Below are 18,220 nucleotides of genomic sequence, written 5' to 3'. Positions count from 1 at the left end.
ATTTTCCTGGTTTCTGGAATTTTATTTGAGCTTGCATTTTGTTAAAATGTTTGAATACATAAAAAGTTATTTAAAAATGTCAAACTGACCAGATATCAAATTCCATATTTTCTTTAAAAACCATTTGGTGTAAAAACTTAGGACAGATTTAGAAAAACATTTGCTGTTTCCCCAAAACGTTTTGTAGCTGTCACATAAAAATAATGGAAAAAAAACAGGTCTGCATAGATTCTGCAGGCAATCGGTGGTAATCTGGTCAAATGCATGGTGCAAGCTTGTGACGATCGTCAAGTCAAATCTTTATTGCTCAGATCTTGTTTGATGTTTCTTCTTGTTGTTGACAAAAAAACTGAAAAGGGAGGAAAATTAGAAAATTAGTCCATTGTTCATCCGAGTTTTCAATCATTTGGGTTTTGTCACGTAGCATGCTGCACCATGAGCTGCCTGAAAATGTGCATCATCACCAGATAACAAAAAAAGAATCCAAAGCCGCTGCTCATATGGAAAAGAGACAATAGCAAGTGGGCTCTATGGTGTCAGACAGTTTGCTTTATCAAATCCACTGCATTACCTCATGCTTTGGATCAGCCACTACAGAGCCTAAAGACCTCTAATGACAAACTAGACAGAAAAAAAACACCTAGGTAGCTGTTAAACTTTAATGTTGTTTAAATGTACTGTTATCCTTAAATGTAGGCTGTCTGAATCCAGATATTTGTGCAGAATAAGTTAATGCAAATGATAAAGAGGGACCCAGATCAGCCATGGTGAGGCTATAGACTCACCCGGACGATGGTAAAAGATGGTAGGTGCCGGTGGGCAGGTTGTTTCCTACTCATCCCCACCCTGCTGGGCCTCGGGAGCGGACGTTTTCTCTGCAGATGGGTCACCTCCTGTCTTGGGCTCCTTGGTTTCCTGGCCAGGTTTGCCACCAGTCTGTGGGCGTCTGCGGCGGTAGTTGAAGTTACGGCGGTAGCGCCGCTGACGGGGCTGTTGGTTCTGACCACCTTCACCGCCCTGATTCTCCTTGTCCTCCTCTCCGTCCCGCACCGGTCTGGGACGGGGTGGACCCCTGGAGTCGACAAGCAAAAAGCAAGGGGCTGTAAGAAAACATTACTACACAGTAGCTAAGAAGTGGCAATATCATGCACAGAATACAATATCCACTGAGACAAGATGCAGTTTTAAAGTAAAAAAAAAACAATTGCTGCAAAATAAATTTACACAATTTGGATGCACAGCTGCAATTTGAGGTTAGGCTGCAATAAAAGGAGAGTTTCTCTGGCCAAAACAGATGGCGTTTATTTATTCAGGTTCTTTTTAAGAGGAAAATGTCAGTTGTTGGACTTTGGGCTGATTCGGACAGCCCAGTGATTTACTCTCCTATTGTTGCAACCCTGCGTCAATGAAGCCAACATGCAAACCTTGGTCTGAACCTTGGTCTGAAGCCTCTGTGGTAGTTCTGCCTCACTGGTTTGTTGCCCTGGTCTGGACCTCCCTGGCTCTCGTCACCCTCACCTCCCTGAAGGCAAACACACAGGCAAACAACAACTGACAACTGGAATGAAAGTGGCCAGCTTGTCATTTAATGACGAGGCTGATAAAAGTGCAACATCAGGCAGTTCCGACATATATGAGATTAAGGGCCTGTTAAGATATTGGCGAGGCCCCCGATACACCAATTTTTATTGTTCACAACCACGAGAGTGTTAGAGAGGAGAGGGCCTAGAGTTGAGTATGACATCAACATATCAAGGGACCCAACCCGGCTGGGTGCCCTGTGACTGCGTACCTCAGTCATCTCTCCGCGTGGTGCGTTGGTGTACGGGGGCCGGCGGCCGTAGCGTCTACGTACAAAGTATGGCGGGTAGCGTCGTCTGCCAGGGTAAGCGGGCCTGCGTGGCTGTTGCTGCAAGTCTCCTTCAGGGGCGCTCTCTCCCCCATCTCTGCTGCCTTTGTCGCGACCTCCGCTGCTTGGCTCCCCCTCTCCGTCACTCTGGTAGTTCTCTGGATAGTCTCCACCGCGGGGAGGGCCCCTTCTTCTGGGATAGCGCCTATAGCGGTTCCTGTCAGCGGCGTACTTACTTCCCTGGACTGCAATGCCTCCTGGGCCGGTGACATTTGCCGCCTCTGCTCCCTGTGCACAGTGGCATTTTTTAAAAGGGAATGTTATTACCCTAATGAATGATCTAGGGAACCACAATTAGTAAGATGTATTTTTATCTAGCAGCTGCAAAATAAAAATCTAAATTTTGGACATTAAACAGTTACAAAACAGCCTGATTTACCAACCAAAGCACATCTTACCTTCTCTCCCTCAACTACATCAAACTCCACAGTTTCTCCATCTCCAACACTGCGAAGGTATTTCCTCGGGTTGTTCTTTTTGATGGCTGTCTAAAAACCATGAATAGTTCAGATGTGAGATTTTATACACTTGATCATTTGATAAAAATAAATAAGAAAAAAAACACTACCTACAACTTACCTGGTGTACAAAAACGTCCTCTTTTGTGTCATTCCTGAGCAAAAGGAAGAGAAACTTAGTTAGCAGTGTCTTGATGAACCAAAGAATGCAATAATGTTTCAGCGAACAGACTGCAACTAGTGTGAGGATTAATCATGTACTGAACATACAGCATGGAGAACAGCAGACAAATCGTCTGGTCAGCTTTGTAAGCAAATCAAAGCCATAATAGGATTGGGGATGTTCCTTCACACACACAGATGATATCAGGGTCTTCAGGAAGAAGGGATGGGGGTGGGGTGGGGTCCACTTACCTATTGATAAATCCATATCCATTCCTGACGTTGAACCATTTGACTGTACCCAAGACTTTTGTTGCTGCAATGAGACGCAATAAAACTAAATTATTAACCAAGTTTAAGCTTCAGTCATTTATTTTTCAATGTTACACTGACAATATATTTTGACTATAAATTAAAAGCTGCAAACCAGCTTCTCCATGTTTCACTAGGAAACATAAGGAACCATACCATAGGAATCAAATAACGACAGATGATGAAAAAACAAACCAAGGCCACAGATAATGTGGAAGTTATATTTAACTCCCAACTGTCACCCTTTTTATAGATCCTGGTGCTTAGGGGTGTCCTGTGCCAGCTGCACTTGGTGGGCGGCATGGACCACGAGCATTATGAGCCAGTAATGACTATGCGGATCTTAAGATTTCTTATAACCCACGTTAGTCAGTGCCTCTGTCTCACGGAGCTGCTGTATTACGGTATATCAAAGATGGATGCAGTAATAACGTGCGCTGTGGTCGCTGACAACATCTCAAAGTTGAGGTACTACAGACCTACTGCCCCATTTTAAGCCGCCCTGCTCAGTACTTGAGCGTTCACACGTGGTGGAGTCGCGCCCGGATACGTTAGCAAGCAGCGTGCCCAGCTGGCTTATTAGCATAGTAGCTAACTGGGTCTCTCAACCATGTGGTTGGATTAAAGCCAGCAAGCGGAAACTACCGTGTCACATCGGAAAGCATCTATTGTGGTCAATCGTTGTGTAAGAATAACCTGGAATATGTCGTTTGTTGTAATGATTTTCAACGAACAAACAACTAAATGGCGAAATGAATCCGTGAAATCATACGGCGGACATTTTGAGTGGCCCCTTCTACCATGTAAATAGCAATCGCTGGCTGGCTAGGCTAACGTAGCTTATTTAGACAACGAGCTACCATTGCTGTTAAAGTAGCTAGGCCATAATGCTAGCCCTTATATTCGAGTAAAATACGGCAGCCGTTGGCAGTTGTATTCTGATGTATTTAGAAACCAGTCTTGGTATGATAGTTTCGCCAGCTATGTTGGCCATACGCTTGTGCATATGGTTTGACTATTTTTGAAGATAAGATTACTAACACGGAACCAGCCTCGTTCGTGTGAACAAAGGGACGGCCAGCAGCTAACGTTAGCTTGCTTTCGACGACAGTTGTCGTAGCCGGCTAAAGGGGCAGTATAAAATAACTTAATGTTCCACCACGATGTGCGATAACCGTTTGAAAATTAGTTAACGTAACGTTAACGGTCTGTTCTAACGTCTCGACGTCAACTGCTATTGCCCGACTACATTTTATTTAGGTTACTAACGTTAGCGCAGAAACACAGATCCTAAAGCAAATCCAACAGTCCAGGCATGTGACGGCCAGCCGGCATCATGGCATTTTGAGACGGCTATTGGTCGTTAGGAGGCCGATGGACAGGAGAGATCAACCGGCTAAAATTTTAGGATTACTTTCCCCAATCGTTTTTTTTTTTGTCTTTTTAAATTAATGTCACAGGGAGAAATTAATAATTCACCACGGACATAAAACCCATCATCAAGCAGTAGCAAAGCTAACATTGTTAATAACGACCATCGATCGATCTTCCAACTGACATTTTTAAATTTGTGTTGCTAGCTAACGTCAGCCAACGTTTCGTTTGACAGCAATGGGGAATTCGTTTTAACGTTACCTTGTACAAGATAAAAAATCTCTCACCGTCAATACCCCATTTATACCAAACACTACTTTTATTAGAAATCCCACACGGTAAAACAAAATCGGGAGAAATGGTGGTAAGTGGTAACGTTACTGGGTTTTTTTTTAATGTATGCCAATTTCAAATGTGCAATGTGAGTTAATGGCAACATCAGATTGTGAGCGTAGTAATTCAACGGTTAACTGAGCCAGTGATCGGCTTGTTAACGTTAGCAAACGCCGGTTTCCCGCATAGCCTCTTCTGTGTCCCTAACCGCGTTAGCTAACGTAGCTAACTAGCTCATTTCCAGTAGTCTTACCGATGACCTTCTTATCCCCCGCGGAAGCTGCGGCTGCCGGGCTGGATGGGCTCTCCGCATCGGCAGCAGGCTGCGGCGGTTGTTGCGTCTCGGCCTCGCTGCTCATGGTTACTTCTGGTTGGTAATGGCTTCTGCCGGCGGCGGCTCTCTGCTGTGTTTCCCGGTGCTAGATGGTAACCTGGGCCGGCGGTGGTGGGGGCTACTGCCTTCGGGCTCTCTGCTTTCCTCTTTCCGCTCCCGTTGCCGATCGAACTGGGCAGAATGAGAAACTGTGCCGGGGAATGTTCCTGGTCGGGGGTCCGCCCAGCTAGTTCTATTATTGGTTGGAATCTATAACGAAAAACAAAACGCGTTCCTATTGGCTAAAGCAATTGTCCATTTCGCGTGAGCGAAGCGTTTGCTAAAAATAATTGGCTAAAGGAGAATGTACCTGTCTATTGTCACCACCCCACAGTGATGTCAAAGCCAGACAAGTCAGACAGATAACCGTGACACTTATGGAACGGAGTGTCTGCTTGGTTGTGTCATGTAAGTTGACGGATTTTAATAAAATGTACAAATACTTGCAAAACATGATGACCACAGTTATTATTATCTGTTCCACAAGGACTCGCAACAATGTAGAACACTCCTTTCAGAACCACTTTTCTCTAATTCATTTAACAAGAATACGTTTCGTACCCCTGCTATTACAGTTGAAATGTGATATTATTGTGGAGAGTAGCTCCAATCAGTAGACTGTTATGAATAAATGTCCTATCAGGACACATTTCAAAATAACCATAATGTTATCCAACAATTTAAACACCAAGCATTATCTTTGATTGTGTCCTGAAATGATTTGGGATTCACAGTCTTAAATGGTTACACTTGTCAAATTATAAGGGGGTACAGTAAAGCTCAAGTAGCAACAGTGAATCCTGATATAATAACATACAATTGGCCTCTTCTCTCATATTGCCCTGCAGAATAAACTAGTTAAATGGAGTCATTATCCTGAGTGAATTCAGAAACTCCACTTCCACTAGCACAGAGCAGACAGACTCAGACTTGGTGTGAGACAAACCCACCGCAGCCCCCCGCCCATTGTCATGTTAATGCTCCGCTGGCACTGTTTATGAGCACTGGCTGATGTGTGAAGAGCTCGCTGTTAATGGCCGAGCCCTGTTCTCCCACACAAAGATGGGCTTTAGCATTGACCCCAGAAAGCCTCCCCATGAAGAGCATCCCCCCCACCCCCCACTCCAGGAGAAAAAAAGAAAAAGAAAAAAAAACCTTCTTCCTGCCTCCATAAGAACAAAGTCTCCATCTGAAAGGATTCTTTTGTGCCAAAGGAACGAGGTCCCAGGCAGAAGAGGGAGAGCGTGGATGGGGGAGGGGGATTGGTGGCTTGGATTTGTATGGATGGCTGGGATAAGAAGAGGTAGCCGTAAGTTCAGCAGAGGATTGCTTGGCACTGGAGTGTGTGCTGCCTTGGAGGACTCTCGTGCCTTTCACCGTAAAGTGTTTCCCTCCTCTGCTGCATGGTGATGTGGTTAAGATTGATTATTATTACCCACATTTCTACGGTCAGAAACCTACCAGGTGGTGAAATTTGTCTACCAAAAGTAATGCATTTTACATTGGGTACATGGTGTTCTTACAGTGTTGAATGCAGATTTGAATTCAGAGCAGTTTCAAAAAGATGGATATGCAACTAGTTTCTTAAATACACATTAAAATGGTGGATTAAAATAAATAAAAAGGGCCTGATGATACTAATAATTTCAGATTTGTTTCTCACTTGTAGTTGGTCTTACATTCCATGGCTGTTATATATATATATATATTTTGTGAAATTGGTCGACAGCAAATACCTTGTTACTGCTGTGAGTTTAATGTCAAAACTAATTACACATGCATACTTTAAATTGTATATACACTTTTACTATTTGGGGTTGAGAGAACATTAAAATGTTGAATACTGACAATATAAAAACCCAACGATGTTAAAAAATTTAGAGATTATTTTTATAAAAATGTAAAACAATTTATTGATCATACAGGATACACAGTGTGATTGAATTAGGAATGAGAATGTTTCACATGCCAACCAACTTTCTCTTTAAGCTGAAATAAGTCACATTTTCTCATTTGTCTTTTTATGACAGGATACACAAATTGTCTCCATTTGGACTCAGTATTGAACATGAAGTTTCACAAAATACTTTTTTACACCCATATATTCAGTACATCCTGTCAGTACCAAAACCCACTTGAGATGTGAATAATCTTATTTGGGTTTGGATGCAGCAGTTAACCTGGAATCAGGTATACCAAAGTTAAAAAATGGCCAAAATGATGTACTGTTGAAGTTTATAATGTCCTTCAATGTGCATTACTGGAGAAGGCATCCATACAGGAAAACAATATGTGAGTTGATGTTTGCTGAGGAGGTATTCAAGTAACCATGAGACACTACTTCATGTGTACAGAGGTTGTGTAGTTCCCGCATGGTGTTGTGAGCAAGCTGGATCACATCTCTCCGCACTGTGCAATGAGGATGGGGAGCTTGGGCTTGTTGTTGGGTCCCGTAGGAACGTTCTGGTGGGAGGAATTTTGAATAAAAAAATAAAAAAACAACTCAACTTTAAAACAGTCATGTAAACATTACACCAGACTAAAATGATCCCTGGGGATTTATGCACAAAAACAAGATTAATTTATTATAAGTGTCGATAATTGGGTTTCAGTCACAGGTTGGATGCCTGCTTTGAAATACATCACTGTTCAGATGAAAATGTTAAGGACAGTGAATGTTAAACAAGCATTAACAACATTCTGAAATACGTGTGCAGTCCTCCTCAAAACTAGATTTGAGCAACGCTTGAAATTATTCGGGGAACCAAGTAACAGCAGTGCACCATTATGAGTGGTCTCCCTCCTCTTTCCTCGTTTTGCATCACTCTAAAATGTCTTCATTATTCCGGCCAGATTCCGACCACTGAAACAAATATAAATTAATATTACAGTGAGTTTTTACCTCAATTTTTCTCATGATCAGCAAACCATCGACCACTTTTCCTGAAACAGTCGTAAACAAGACAATTTCACTCAACTCGCACATAAACAAATTGAAATGGAGCTCTAAATCAATATGAATGCAGAATTAATAATGTAGACTTACTCACCAAAAACAACATGCTTCCCATCTAACCAGTCACATTTAGTGCAGGTAATGAAAAACTGACAACCATTTGTCCCTGGACCACTGTTTGCCTAAGTGAGACATTATCGATTATTCGGGTTAATTCACTTTGAATGGATCAATCAAATCCTATTGTCTATAGAGGCTGGGGTTAATTCACTTTGAATGGATCAATCAAATCTTAACTAACTTATCATTTTAAACAGGATAATTCAGAACACACAAAATGAGTGCAGGAAAACAAACATCTTGATTTGGATCAAAGTAAGTCAAAGTAAACAGACCCTTTCCTGATTCAACAGTGTCTGACATCTGGGCATGGATCTACATACATACATACCATGGACAGAAGACCAGGCGCCGAATGCTTCATTCTGAAGTTTTCATCTGCAAATGGACCTCTGTAGATGCTGCAGATACCAGTTCCATCACCCTTCACAAAAAGGACAAAAAAACAGGGCATAAGATAAGGGCTCACAAAGTAGTGAGAGAAAGTCTTGCATTCAAAAAGCTTAGATGTGCTGTAATTCACAACATGTCCACTGAAGTAAAGACTGAAGTCCTCCTGCTTGATTGCAAATTCAAATTCAGTTTTGTCTGACATCATGGCAAGGTTTATTTAATTTAATGAAGACAAGAAATGGTAGATAGTTTCATAAATGCCTCTGGGATTATGCCTCAGTTCCTACAGCAACATACTATATATCTCATCCACTGAGAAAACCTTCCACCTTGCCGTCAGATTTGGAAAAAATCTGGCCTACTAGTTCACCAGCTTTCAAAATATCACTTTCTTTATATGGTTTATGGGAAGAATCTTCCTTTACCTCATTTCACACTCAGATCTACCTTACACCGTCCCACTCCAAGCTATAATCCTATTAGAGATTACTGTTGGTTTCAATTCTTTCCCCTTTTCATCCACTCAAGTGAGGTTTAGCATTTACAGTAATGAAAAAAACGCATTGCTTCTTCTGCTAAGAAATGAAAAGATTATAATGTATGTCTACTTGTGTCATGAGAATAAGAACATTGAAGAACATTCATTACTTGGTGTAAAATGTGTGTGTCTTGAAATGTTCCCAAAGAAGCCTTGATCTAAGCCATAAACGCAAACAATGACAGATGTAAAACATTAAACCTTGAATTATTCTTTACTGTCATCCCAAAGATGTGACAAAAAGTACCAACCAGACTGCAGAAGAGGTGTGCATGTACTTACATTTACAAAGTCCCCCCCTTGTATCATAAAGTCTTTGATCACCCTGCGAATGAACAATAAAAACACATCAGTGGAGTCAGATTTGCTGAACTAAAAGCTGTTATACATAAAGTAGATTTAAACACGCTGACACACAAAAAAAACAAACATTCTTTGATTAAATGTAAAAACAATAAAACATGAAGAATTCAAAGGGGGGGGTGAATAGTTTTTATAGACACTGAAGTTCCCATAAAACACAACATTTTGCCTCTAGAACTATAAATATGAAGAAAAACAGAGACAGAAACAGCCTGAATGCCAGGGCTGACAGTGGATACCAAGGGGAGGCTGCTCCAGGAGACAACCAGGTTAAATAACAACTCTAAAAGCCACCAGAGGGTGTGGGTTTCTACTTGAATTAAAATAATCAAAAATCATTCAAAAGATATTACAAATCCTTAAAAGAAATCCTTCCAACATCCGAGCACAATGTGAGCTATACAAACCAAGCTGTACCTGTGGAATGTGCAACCTTTGTAACCAATAGGGACTCCATCCTTCCTGCAGGACAGACGTTTGAGACAGAACAAAGTGACATTAGCAGTAAAGACAAAAATACTGTACTGTACTACAAGCTATAAGACTTGTCTATGTATGTGATGTGAGCTTTGACAGTAGACGGACCATAAAACATTTAGGTACGAATGAACACAGACTGTATGCCGAGATGCATCTTTGGCTGGCAGCTGTTCAACCATCATCACTTCAAGACCGTTATATTGTATCTTCCATTAATTTGAATATCCGTGTGTACGGAGAGACTCTCTGCAGTCTTTGCATATGGGACCAGCATGACGGAACAGTGTTGGTTGCACACAGAGCAGCTGGTCCTGTTAAATGGTCTCATATTCCCTCCATGCTTGACGACCATGTTTAATAGCTGGCACTGCACATTGTGGGTTAAAAGCTTCCTTTGGCTTTCTCCAAATAAGCCCATTCAGATGTAGAAAAAGCAGAGATAGAGCAATAGCAGCTCATTTGTTTTTTCTTTGTGCAGGGTTTGGGCCTCGTGCTTCTCTCAGCAGGTTATGGCACATTTTAAGTGTTGTATAAAAACTTGTTTGGCGATACTTGTCATGCACGTGTATATACACTTCAGAGACCTGATTAAGGCACATATGTGGTCAAACAATTCAGTTTCACCTGCAGAAACCATTTGTGTTAATCAGGTTTGTACTTATCCCTTCACCTGATTCTCATTGTCATGTTTCAAATATCAGGGCGCTGCCAAGTGCTGGGACTACTCAGATTTGTTAAGTGCATGTTGAGACAATGTATGAATGTGTGGCCGGTTTACTGTACAGGATGGTGAAGAATACAGCCTTTCAACTGCCTTACCTGAACTCTCCAGTGCAGAACTGCCTGTAAGAGATGATGAAACTGTAAATGACATATTCGAAAACTCAGGAATAGTCTAATTGGTATTAACATATATACCAGTGAAATTAAAACAGACCACGCGATCCAATAACCTGAGCGGCCTGTGACGCAGACTTTCCCCTTACCGGAAATTCTCTGCTGTCTTTGGAACCACATCAGCAAACAGCTCTATCTTCATCCGTCCGACATCCTGACAGACAGTTGAGAAAAACTTTGTGTGAACAGTTGAACACACAAAACAAAGAGATACCCAATTAAGGCAGAAACATACACCACTAAAAAAGATGGGACAAACAGTCTCGCCTCAGGCAAAGCTCCACAGAATGAATACAAACAGGTCATTCTCGTTCACAGCATGATACTGACGGCCTCATGTGGACTAACTAGTTACACTCAGAGGCTTGACAACAGCATTTAGCTCAAAGATATGTTGAACTGAATAACTAGTGTAGGATTTGGTCTCGTCTTTCTTCCATCTACTTCTTATCTTATTCCTTTTACCTCTTTCAGTTCTCTGTTGACTTTGCTGAAAACATCAAGAAGTAGTAGTTTCATCTCAACAATACAAGCTATTTTACTACAGTTCTGACTGCATTTCCCAGAGGTCAAAGGATATGTAATAGAAAGATGTAAATTGGAAGACACCACCGTCTTGATGCAGCACACTACCGGACATTAAACTCTGTATGAGCTGTGTGTTTACATGCGCTTGTGTGCGTTTGGCAGCGTGGGTGTCGGTCCATCCTGGCCTCCCACAACCCATGCAAGTGGCCGACTGTTACAACAATGTCCGCGTGTCTGTATCTGTGTGTGAAAATAAACAATGTGCTGGTTTGTCCCCTTGGCATCACTGCACAACTCCCCCTTCACTCCACAGAGACAACTCACAGTAAAATAAGCTAGTCATTGGACCTCCAGTCTTTGCCATTTAGACAACAAAGTATGTTCATAGTTTCCAGGCAATTAAATGAAATACTGAAGCTACGTGTTGACGCGGATCAAACATCTACCACTGGCTGGAGTGTGACGTCTACGGAAGTCAAGTGCCTAACAACAGGTAAGACAGCTTATAACATAAAAAAAGAAGAACGTTTCTTATCTGATAACACACATATTTAAAGAGTCTAAGTGTCTACATTTTGATAAATGTATACTGTTGAACTGCTTCTGTTGTGATGCTGGTATGAGGGTGTCAAATTTCAAGGATCACTTTGGATTCCTTGAAACAGTGACCAAACTGTAAAGGGAAGATGGGAACAAGTATCAGGTGCACAGAACTGATTTAGATACAAGGCAAAGGGTTTCACTTCAGTCATGCTGAAGAGTACAAAGTCCACCTCTACCACACCTACTTTCATTCGCCTGCAGCTCCCTAACGGTCGCACACAGCAAACAAACAAAGATCCTGATATGAAGTTGTCCTTTTTTATTTTACAGACATGGTTCTGCATGTCTACTTCAACACTTTGACAAATCATTAGGACCTGTAGAGGTGCATTTGTGACTATTTCTGTTTATTAAAATGACTACAGCCTTACTATTACAGGCTGATGACTGTGACTATATGTAGTGAAATTAAATTGTCAGGCGATTAAACCAACAAGCTCTTCCAAGCTATTCTGGTAAAGCTAATTTATATTGTAAAACGAAATTATTTCATTATAATGCAATATGAAAAGGACATACTTTTACTTGTGGAGGAATCGTTCATTGCTGGAGTATAACTGTAACACTATAAAAGAAAAAGAAAGAAAAGTACTAGACTTAACTTTTCAACAAATTGAGGATTTCATTAAAAGCATGGTATAACAGCTGTTTTTGTCAGTCAGCTAGGCAAGTATTTCTGGGAAGCAACCTTAGGCCTCCAGCACTCAGCACCTGATGTTGTTTCCTTGGATTCTAGTGTAATCGTATAGGGATGTGGTGCAGGCGAACAAAACCAGTCACAGGGTGTGATTTCAACAAGCAAGTATTGTTAGAAGAAGCTGCGTTTCCACCCGGGTTACCTGTTATAGGACATGCAAATCGACACATGAGGCAGTCACCTCTGGGGCATATGGGGAGGGGGCAAGCAGGCTTCCTTGAAGACACAGAAGGCGTGTCCCATCAGTTGTTTGCATTCAAGGTGGAGCCATAAAGACCTGCCTGAAAGGGAACTACTCCACCTGACAACAGTCCCTGTCGAGCCTTGATAAAAGCATGCAGGGCTAGCAGTTTACATTGCATTACATTCTGAACCTCTACTTAAACTCAGTGGACCAGGACAGCCTTGGGCAGATAGGTACGGATTTATTAGGGTCACACATTGTTTTATTGTGTTTTACCTGGTGAGTAAATGCTTCAGATGGCAGAACTTGCTTGACCTGCCATCAATGTTACAAATCATGTGGAAACGAAATGCTAGAAATTCAGGTCAGGGTGTGTGTGTGTGTGTGTGTGTGTGTGTGTGTGTGTGTGTGTGTGCGCTGCTGGAATGAAAACCATTACTGTAAGATGTGGACATGGAAGTGACAACATGTGCAAAAAAGGGAAGTCAGAATTTATCAGATCAGGACATGTTTTAGTTTTAATACAACATATTTGAGAACCAAATTGTCTTAAAACTGCAATGATAGATTTTTCCTCTTAGGCAGAAAACAAAACAAATATGGAGAGACAAATCTGCCAACTGCTCTGCACTGGACATACACTTTGTTTAACTGCAGTGTTTGGGTGTGATAGGAAACTGGACTATTAGTTTACGATTAAAACAAATCTGGTGACAAAATAATGTGGCCAGATCCAAATGACACCTGTCACTATTCAACCTGCACAAGTTTAGCCTCTACTCCAATTTCCTCAAGACAGTTTTACAAAACGAACACATTAGTTCAATTTTGTCTGTAAAGCAAAACAGTTATAGTTGGTAATCTTTGTGATTAAATGCTTAGAAATCAAACCAAGAAAAGATGTATGTTATATCATTTTTAAGGATAAAAATGCATCTAGTTTCACTAAAGTGCAAAAGCAGATTGTCTGGGGTAAACACATGCCAGATTTTATACATCTGTCCTTTGGTGGAGTGTTGAATGTGTGTCAGGTGCTGGTAACGTGTACCGTCAGGGTTGTTGTTGAAACATAAACCACCTCCGCTAATATCATGAAAAAATTAAGCATTAACAGATTAAACCTCAAGGAAGAGAAGAGGCGTTATTTCATGCAGCAAACGTGATTACATGTAGTATGACATTATTAAGGCTGTCATCTACTTACTTACTTACTCTCAACCATTTCTCACTACGTCCATGTGTGATTAACCAAAGGTTGTTGACTTATGCAACTACATTCTTTGTCTTGTTTTTTTCCTAATAATGATTAATTGCAGTCTATAGTTTCAATAGCCAAAGTTCCAAACCAATATTATCTTGTCTTTTTACAGCATTTCCTGGAGCACCTTGATACTGAACTTAGCACCGTTTCAACGACATTAATGCTGCTCGAGCCGCCACCAGCCATACAGTCAAAAATGCTGGCCATTACAGAGCGATGGGAGGGGGGGTCTGACTGTCATACAGACAACACTGAAAAGTATCTGTTACATATGCTTTTCAAGGTGGGACTGGACGCAACGGTCTTTTACATTTGCTACCGGAAGTTGTATACCTCCTTTTTGAGCATGTGCAGCATGTCTATCATCCTGGCTGACTTGGTGATGGCGTGTTCTATGGCAAATGTGTGGTTTCTTAGAGCTGAAAGGTCTCCTGTGTCACCCTGCTTCCTCTTGGCTAATGCCTCTGCGACATATGGAGCACTGCCGCTGTCCATGATGTGCCTGGGTTTATTAGACTACTGTTCAGAGGCTACCAGCCTCGGCAACCAGAGCGCCTTCTGCAAATTCCTAAGGAACGCAATCTTGACATTGCTGGTGTGGATGCTCGCTATTGTTTATTCCTTTAGTTCTGTCAAAGCTGAGCTGATGGAACTGGATTATGTGACAGGGATAAAGACTCTGGTATGTGAAGTAGAGGAGTCTACACTAGTTACCTACTTCATTTTGGGAATTTTCACAGCAGTAATTTGTGCATTGCTGCCCTTTTGGTCAAGGATTGCCCAGTGGGTGAAAGAGGCTGACAGGTTATTTGAAGCGAGGGAAGAACAAGAGGACGAGAGGAGCGACTTGTTGTTCACCTCAACCAACTGCACGGATACAAAAAGCAGCGAGGAGAATTATCTGGACGAGACTATTGGGCCACGACCACCTCTGTGGCTCAGCCTAACGCTGGGCTTTGGTACATTTTGGATGCCTTATCTCGCTGTGACAGTGGCCTGTCTGGTCTTTGGCTTTGGAGTACCTGCCTACATCACTGTAAATGTTGTGTGGTTGGAGTGCACCAACAGTTTACTGACAGGTGTGGTGTTCTGGGTAAAGAGCAAAATGCTAGGGCCATACAGCAATCTACCAGAAAACGTGTGCTTATGGCAAATTTACTGGCATTTGAGCCAAGGAACACGACTGCAGCCACTCCCTGTAGCTGTGTTTAATCCAACAAAAGGGAAGAGAAATACTCTCCTTTATCTGTAATACAAAAAAGGGCAACAATAAACATCACAGACCTGACCACCAACAGCAAGTGAAAACCATGATACATGCATCTATGAATGGTACACCTGTGTGGATGCTGTGTTGGATGCTTAAACTGACTTATGACGGACAGTTAAAAAGCCTGGACACAGAACGGCATCTCGCACCTCTCCATCAGCACATGCAGAGGTTTTCGAGCAAAGACATGACAAGAGACTGTGACTAAACATCCAGATGTGGAGAAAAGTGTTGCTGAAAGCTGTGATCATTAAGCTAAACTTTTGTTCTATTTTCTACATTCATACAGCCTTTTTCAATGTATTTAAATGTTAGACTTGAGGAAAATGCTATGATGATTTATTTATTTATTCATATCTTTTCCCTTTTGACGTTCTGTCCAAAACATATATTGTCTTCTCAATAAATATCCTGAAACACAGTCCTTTTCTTTCACCGAGCCGTGCATTTTTTTTTCTTTGAACATTATCTTTTAATCCACACATGGATGAGAAATCCTATAAAACAAATCAACCACTGTGAGCGCTACAACATCCCAGAGGAAGACTATCACCAAGCAAGAGAAGATATTAAGGTAGAGTAGCCAATAGAGGAAGTGAATCTGAAAAATATTTATGCTTTTATAGACCAGCATAAATGGTGAGAAATAGTCAGCAGCTGCTAGTAGTGTGTAAGTTAGGCTACAAAACAACAGAAGCAGGTATCTACCAATAACAAGCAAGATTACAGTCAAAATATTCTAAAATAAATACAAACTCTGATTAAACTACATAGCAATTGTTTAATTTTTTTTATGCGTTTCACCCTTTTGGCCTCTGGGGGAGGACACATGGTACTCTGGAAGGGCAGCTTTATCAAGTTTACTACATTGCACTGAAACATGATACAAACCAATAATTTCAGCAACTGCATTTATTGTGAAAGGAGAAAAATGTAAATGATTTCATGTCGAGACTGATGCTTACATAGGAACACAACTGGAAGACATCTGAACATGTAACTTAAAACTTCCTAAAGTTGAAAAAAGAAATTCATTCAATCAAGTAAAAAAAGTGCCTATATAAAAGCCATAATGTAAGTAAAAAAATAAATAAGTCAGAGCCCTGAAGTACTGATCTAGTACTGTTCACAGAGAGGTATGTATAGTATGTTGTAATATATGTGCAATGTGTCTTACGATATATTCTGAAACTACCATGTCAGTAAAATTCTACATTTCTGTTACAGAGATAAAGTTTATATTTATTCTACCTGGTTTATAACACAATTTTGACTTGGATCGAAAAAGGATGAGAGTTTATGTCTCCCAAAAACTTGCAAAGAGGTAGTTCAAACTTCAATCCACCGCCCTTCTTTTCAAAGTCACTCCACCAGCACCACCTGCTTTTCCCCTGTAGCAACCTCAACTTTCCGACTGTCAGTCCTTTTCAAATCTGTCTGGGACATATTGGATCTGAGAAATAGTTTAAAACTTTACAAATAAAAAGTTTTTGTGTGTATATTTACACGAATGTATCTTGTATTGTAAACTAAAGCTGAACCTCAAACCAAAACAAATCCAGAGCTATGCAGACATCCTACATGTCTGTTTTCAAAAGTGAATTTCTATAAACTAAGTGAAGTGACGATCAGTTGCTGGTGGCTGATGTGGAATATCTGCGACCTCTTAAAATAACAATAATTACCCTATAATCCTACGGAGGCCAAGTGAAGGACTTAATTTCACTTTTGAACTAAATTTAGAAAACAGTTTATGATAATAAAAAAATGCTACTGTGGAAATAATTTAAATGTTATCGCGAAGACAGTTTGAGACAGCTTGAGACAGGATGAATGAGGCTTTTTTCACGCGACTGACAGATATATAGGCATATTATACCATAGCCTACTTTAGAACCATTTACAGCCACGTTTTCTTCTTACAGCGTTTCACAAAGCAAACTGCCCTGGTGATGGACTGTCAGGTCAGAGGTCGTCTTACAGACCACAACCACGAATAAAGTACTATCTTATTTACAATAAAGCGGTATCATTGAGCGAAATCATTACATGTTCTATCCAGACATATAACTTAACACACAGACCACCATTTCAACAATTTTACCGTAATTGCACTACAAGCCGCTCACCACAATATAAACATCTAAGAGAGAAATGTAGAATCTGTATATTGTTCATCGTTATGTGTATCAAGTATGTCTATTAAAAGGCAGCAGTTTAAATACCACCGACGTACTTCACTGAATCACAACTTTTCACCTAAACATAACATTATGGTGAGATGCGGTAACGTTAACTCAACGTTAGCGGTTTGTCGTTGTTAGCCAAACTCTCTCTTCTACTCACCTGCCCACCGATGGTTATGTCGAAGAAAACAATCGGGTTGTTGGGATTTGTTGACTGAACAGACATTGTGACACGTCTGCCGCTTTTTGAGACTAAATAAATATGCTATTTAACCGATTACACGCGGATAATTTGAATGTCCAGCATATGCGCTGTTAAGACCTACGGTGGCTCAGGAGAGACAAGGTAAGGCTCGCAGTTGGGGACAAAATACTGCCGTTGCGAGAAGTGCGATAGTTAAAAGATGGAAAAATCCACCAGGGTGCCGTCTGGCGGTAACTCACCATTTATCATTTAGACGTTCAGTACCAACAAACCACAACATTTACTGTTAGAATCAGGTAGCTTCGTGAGTGCTTGTACTGTTGCACTGCACTAAAGCTGATACCTAAGAATACATGTCCACAAGCCCAACAAAAGTATGTACTCCAGTCAATCAGCAAAGTAAAATAGTTATCTGGCTTTATATGTTCTTCCTATAGCAATTTCCAAAATTTTAATCTTAAAATGACCATTCCTAATATCTGTTCTAAAAAGTAATCAATGTCTCTGAGTACTACAATCTCAGTACATATAAAGGAGCTTCATGTCAGTGACATTGACTAACTCTTTCCACCACTGTACCCTCTTCATCCAAGCAGGCTTCCTAGCTAATCCAGATGT

General features: G+C 41.0%; 3 protein-coding genes across 7 annotated transcripts; 1 reads left to right on the top strand and 2 right to left on the bottom strand.

Annotated features, from left to right (window-relative positions):
* Window position 1: 1 nt before the first annotated feature.
* ybx1 (Y box binding protein 1) lies at window positions 2–5,052 on the bottom strand. 4 transcript variants are annotated; one of them, XM_070911207.1, is made up of 8 exons: window positions 4,802–5,052; window positions 2,782–2,845; window positions 2,489–2,522; window positions 2,308–2,397; window positions 1,793–2,137; window positions 1,425–1,522; window positions 786–1,072; window positions 2–349 (listed from the first exon to the last, which is right to left on the bottom strand). In XM_070911207.1, exons 1-7 carry the CDS (start codon window positions 4,905–4,907, stop codon window positions 832–834), a joined length of 978 nt encoding a protein of 325 aa, XP_070767308.1. In that variant the 5' UTR covers window positions 4,908–5,052; the 3' UTR covers window positions 2–349; window positions 786–831. The 4 variants fall into 4 exon arrangements, with proteins under 4 accessions (XP_070767308.1, XP_070767309.1, XP_070767310.1 ...); XM_070911208.1 differs by having other exon boundaries at window positions 1,437–1,522; XM_070911209.1 differs by having other exon boundaries at window positions 1,856–2,137.
* Window positions 5,053–6,847: 1,795 nt separating this feature from the next.
* On the bottom strand, window positions 6,848–17,694 carry ppih (peptidylprolyl isomerase H (cyclophilin H)). 2 transcript variants are annotated; one of them, XM_070910167.1, is made up of 9 exons: window positions 17,558–17,694; window positions 10,758–10,822; window positions 10,591–10,614; window positions 9,709–9,753; window positions 9,211–9,253; window positions 8,329–8,421; window positions 7,968–8,059; window positions 7,824–7,864; window positions 6,848–7,384 (listed from the first exon to the last, which is right to left on the bottom strand). In XM_070910167.1, exons 1-8 carry the CDS (start codon window positions 17,621–17,623, stop codon window positions 7,825–7,827), a joined length of 468 nt encoding a protein of 155 aa, XP_070766268.1. In that variant the 5' UTR covers window positions 17,624–17,694; the 3' UTR covers window positions 6,848–7,384; window position 7,824. The 2 variants fall into 2 exon arrangements, with proteins under 2 accessions (XP_070766268.1, XP_070766267.1); XM_070910166.1 differs by having other exon boundaries at window positions 7,972–8,059.
* LOC139288761 (probable G-protein coupled receptor 160) lies at window positions 14,138–15,193 on the top strand. Its single transcript, XM_070910165.1, has one exon. It carries the CDS (start codon window positions 14,138–14,140, stop codon window positions 15,191–15,193), a length of 1,056 nt encoding a protein of 351 aa, XP_070766266.1.
* Window positions 17,695–18,220: the final 526 nt, after the last annotated feature.

This window comes from Enoplosus armatus, chromosome 8 (genome assembly GCF_043641665.1).
Source record: "Enoplosus armatus isolate fEnoArm2 chromosome 8, fEnoArm2.hap1, whole genome shotgun sequence".
NCBI lineage: Eukaryota > Metazoa > Chordata > Actinopteri > Centrarchiformes > Enoplosidae > Enoplosus > Enoplosus armatus.
The sequence above is the reverse complement of the archived record's forward strand: the minus strand, read 5'-3'. Positions and strand labels throughout refer to the sequence as shown.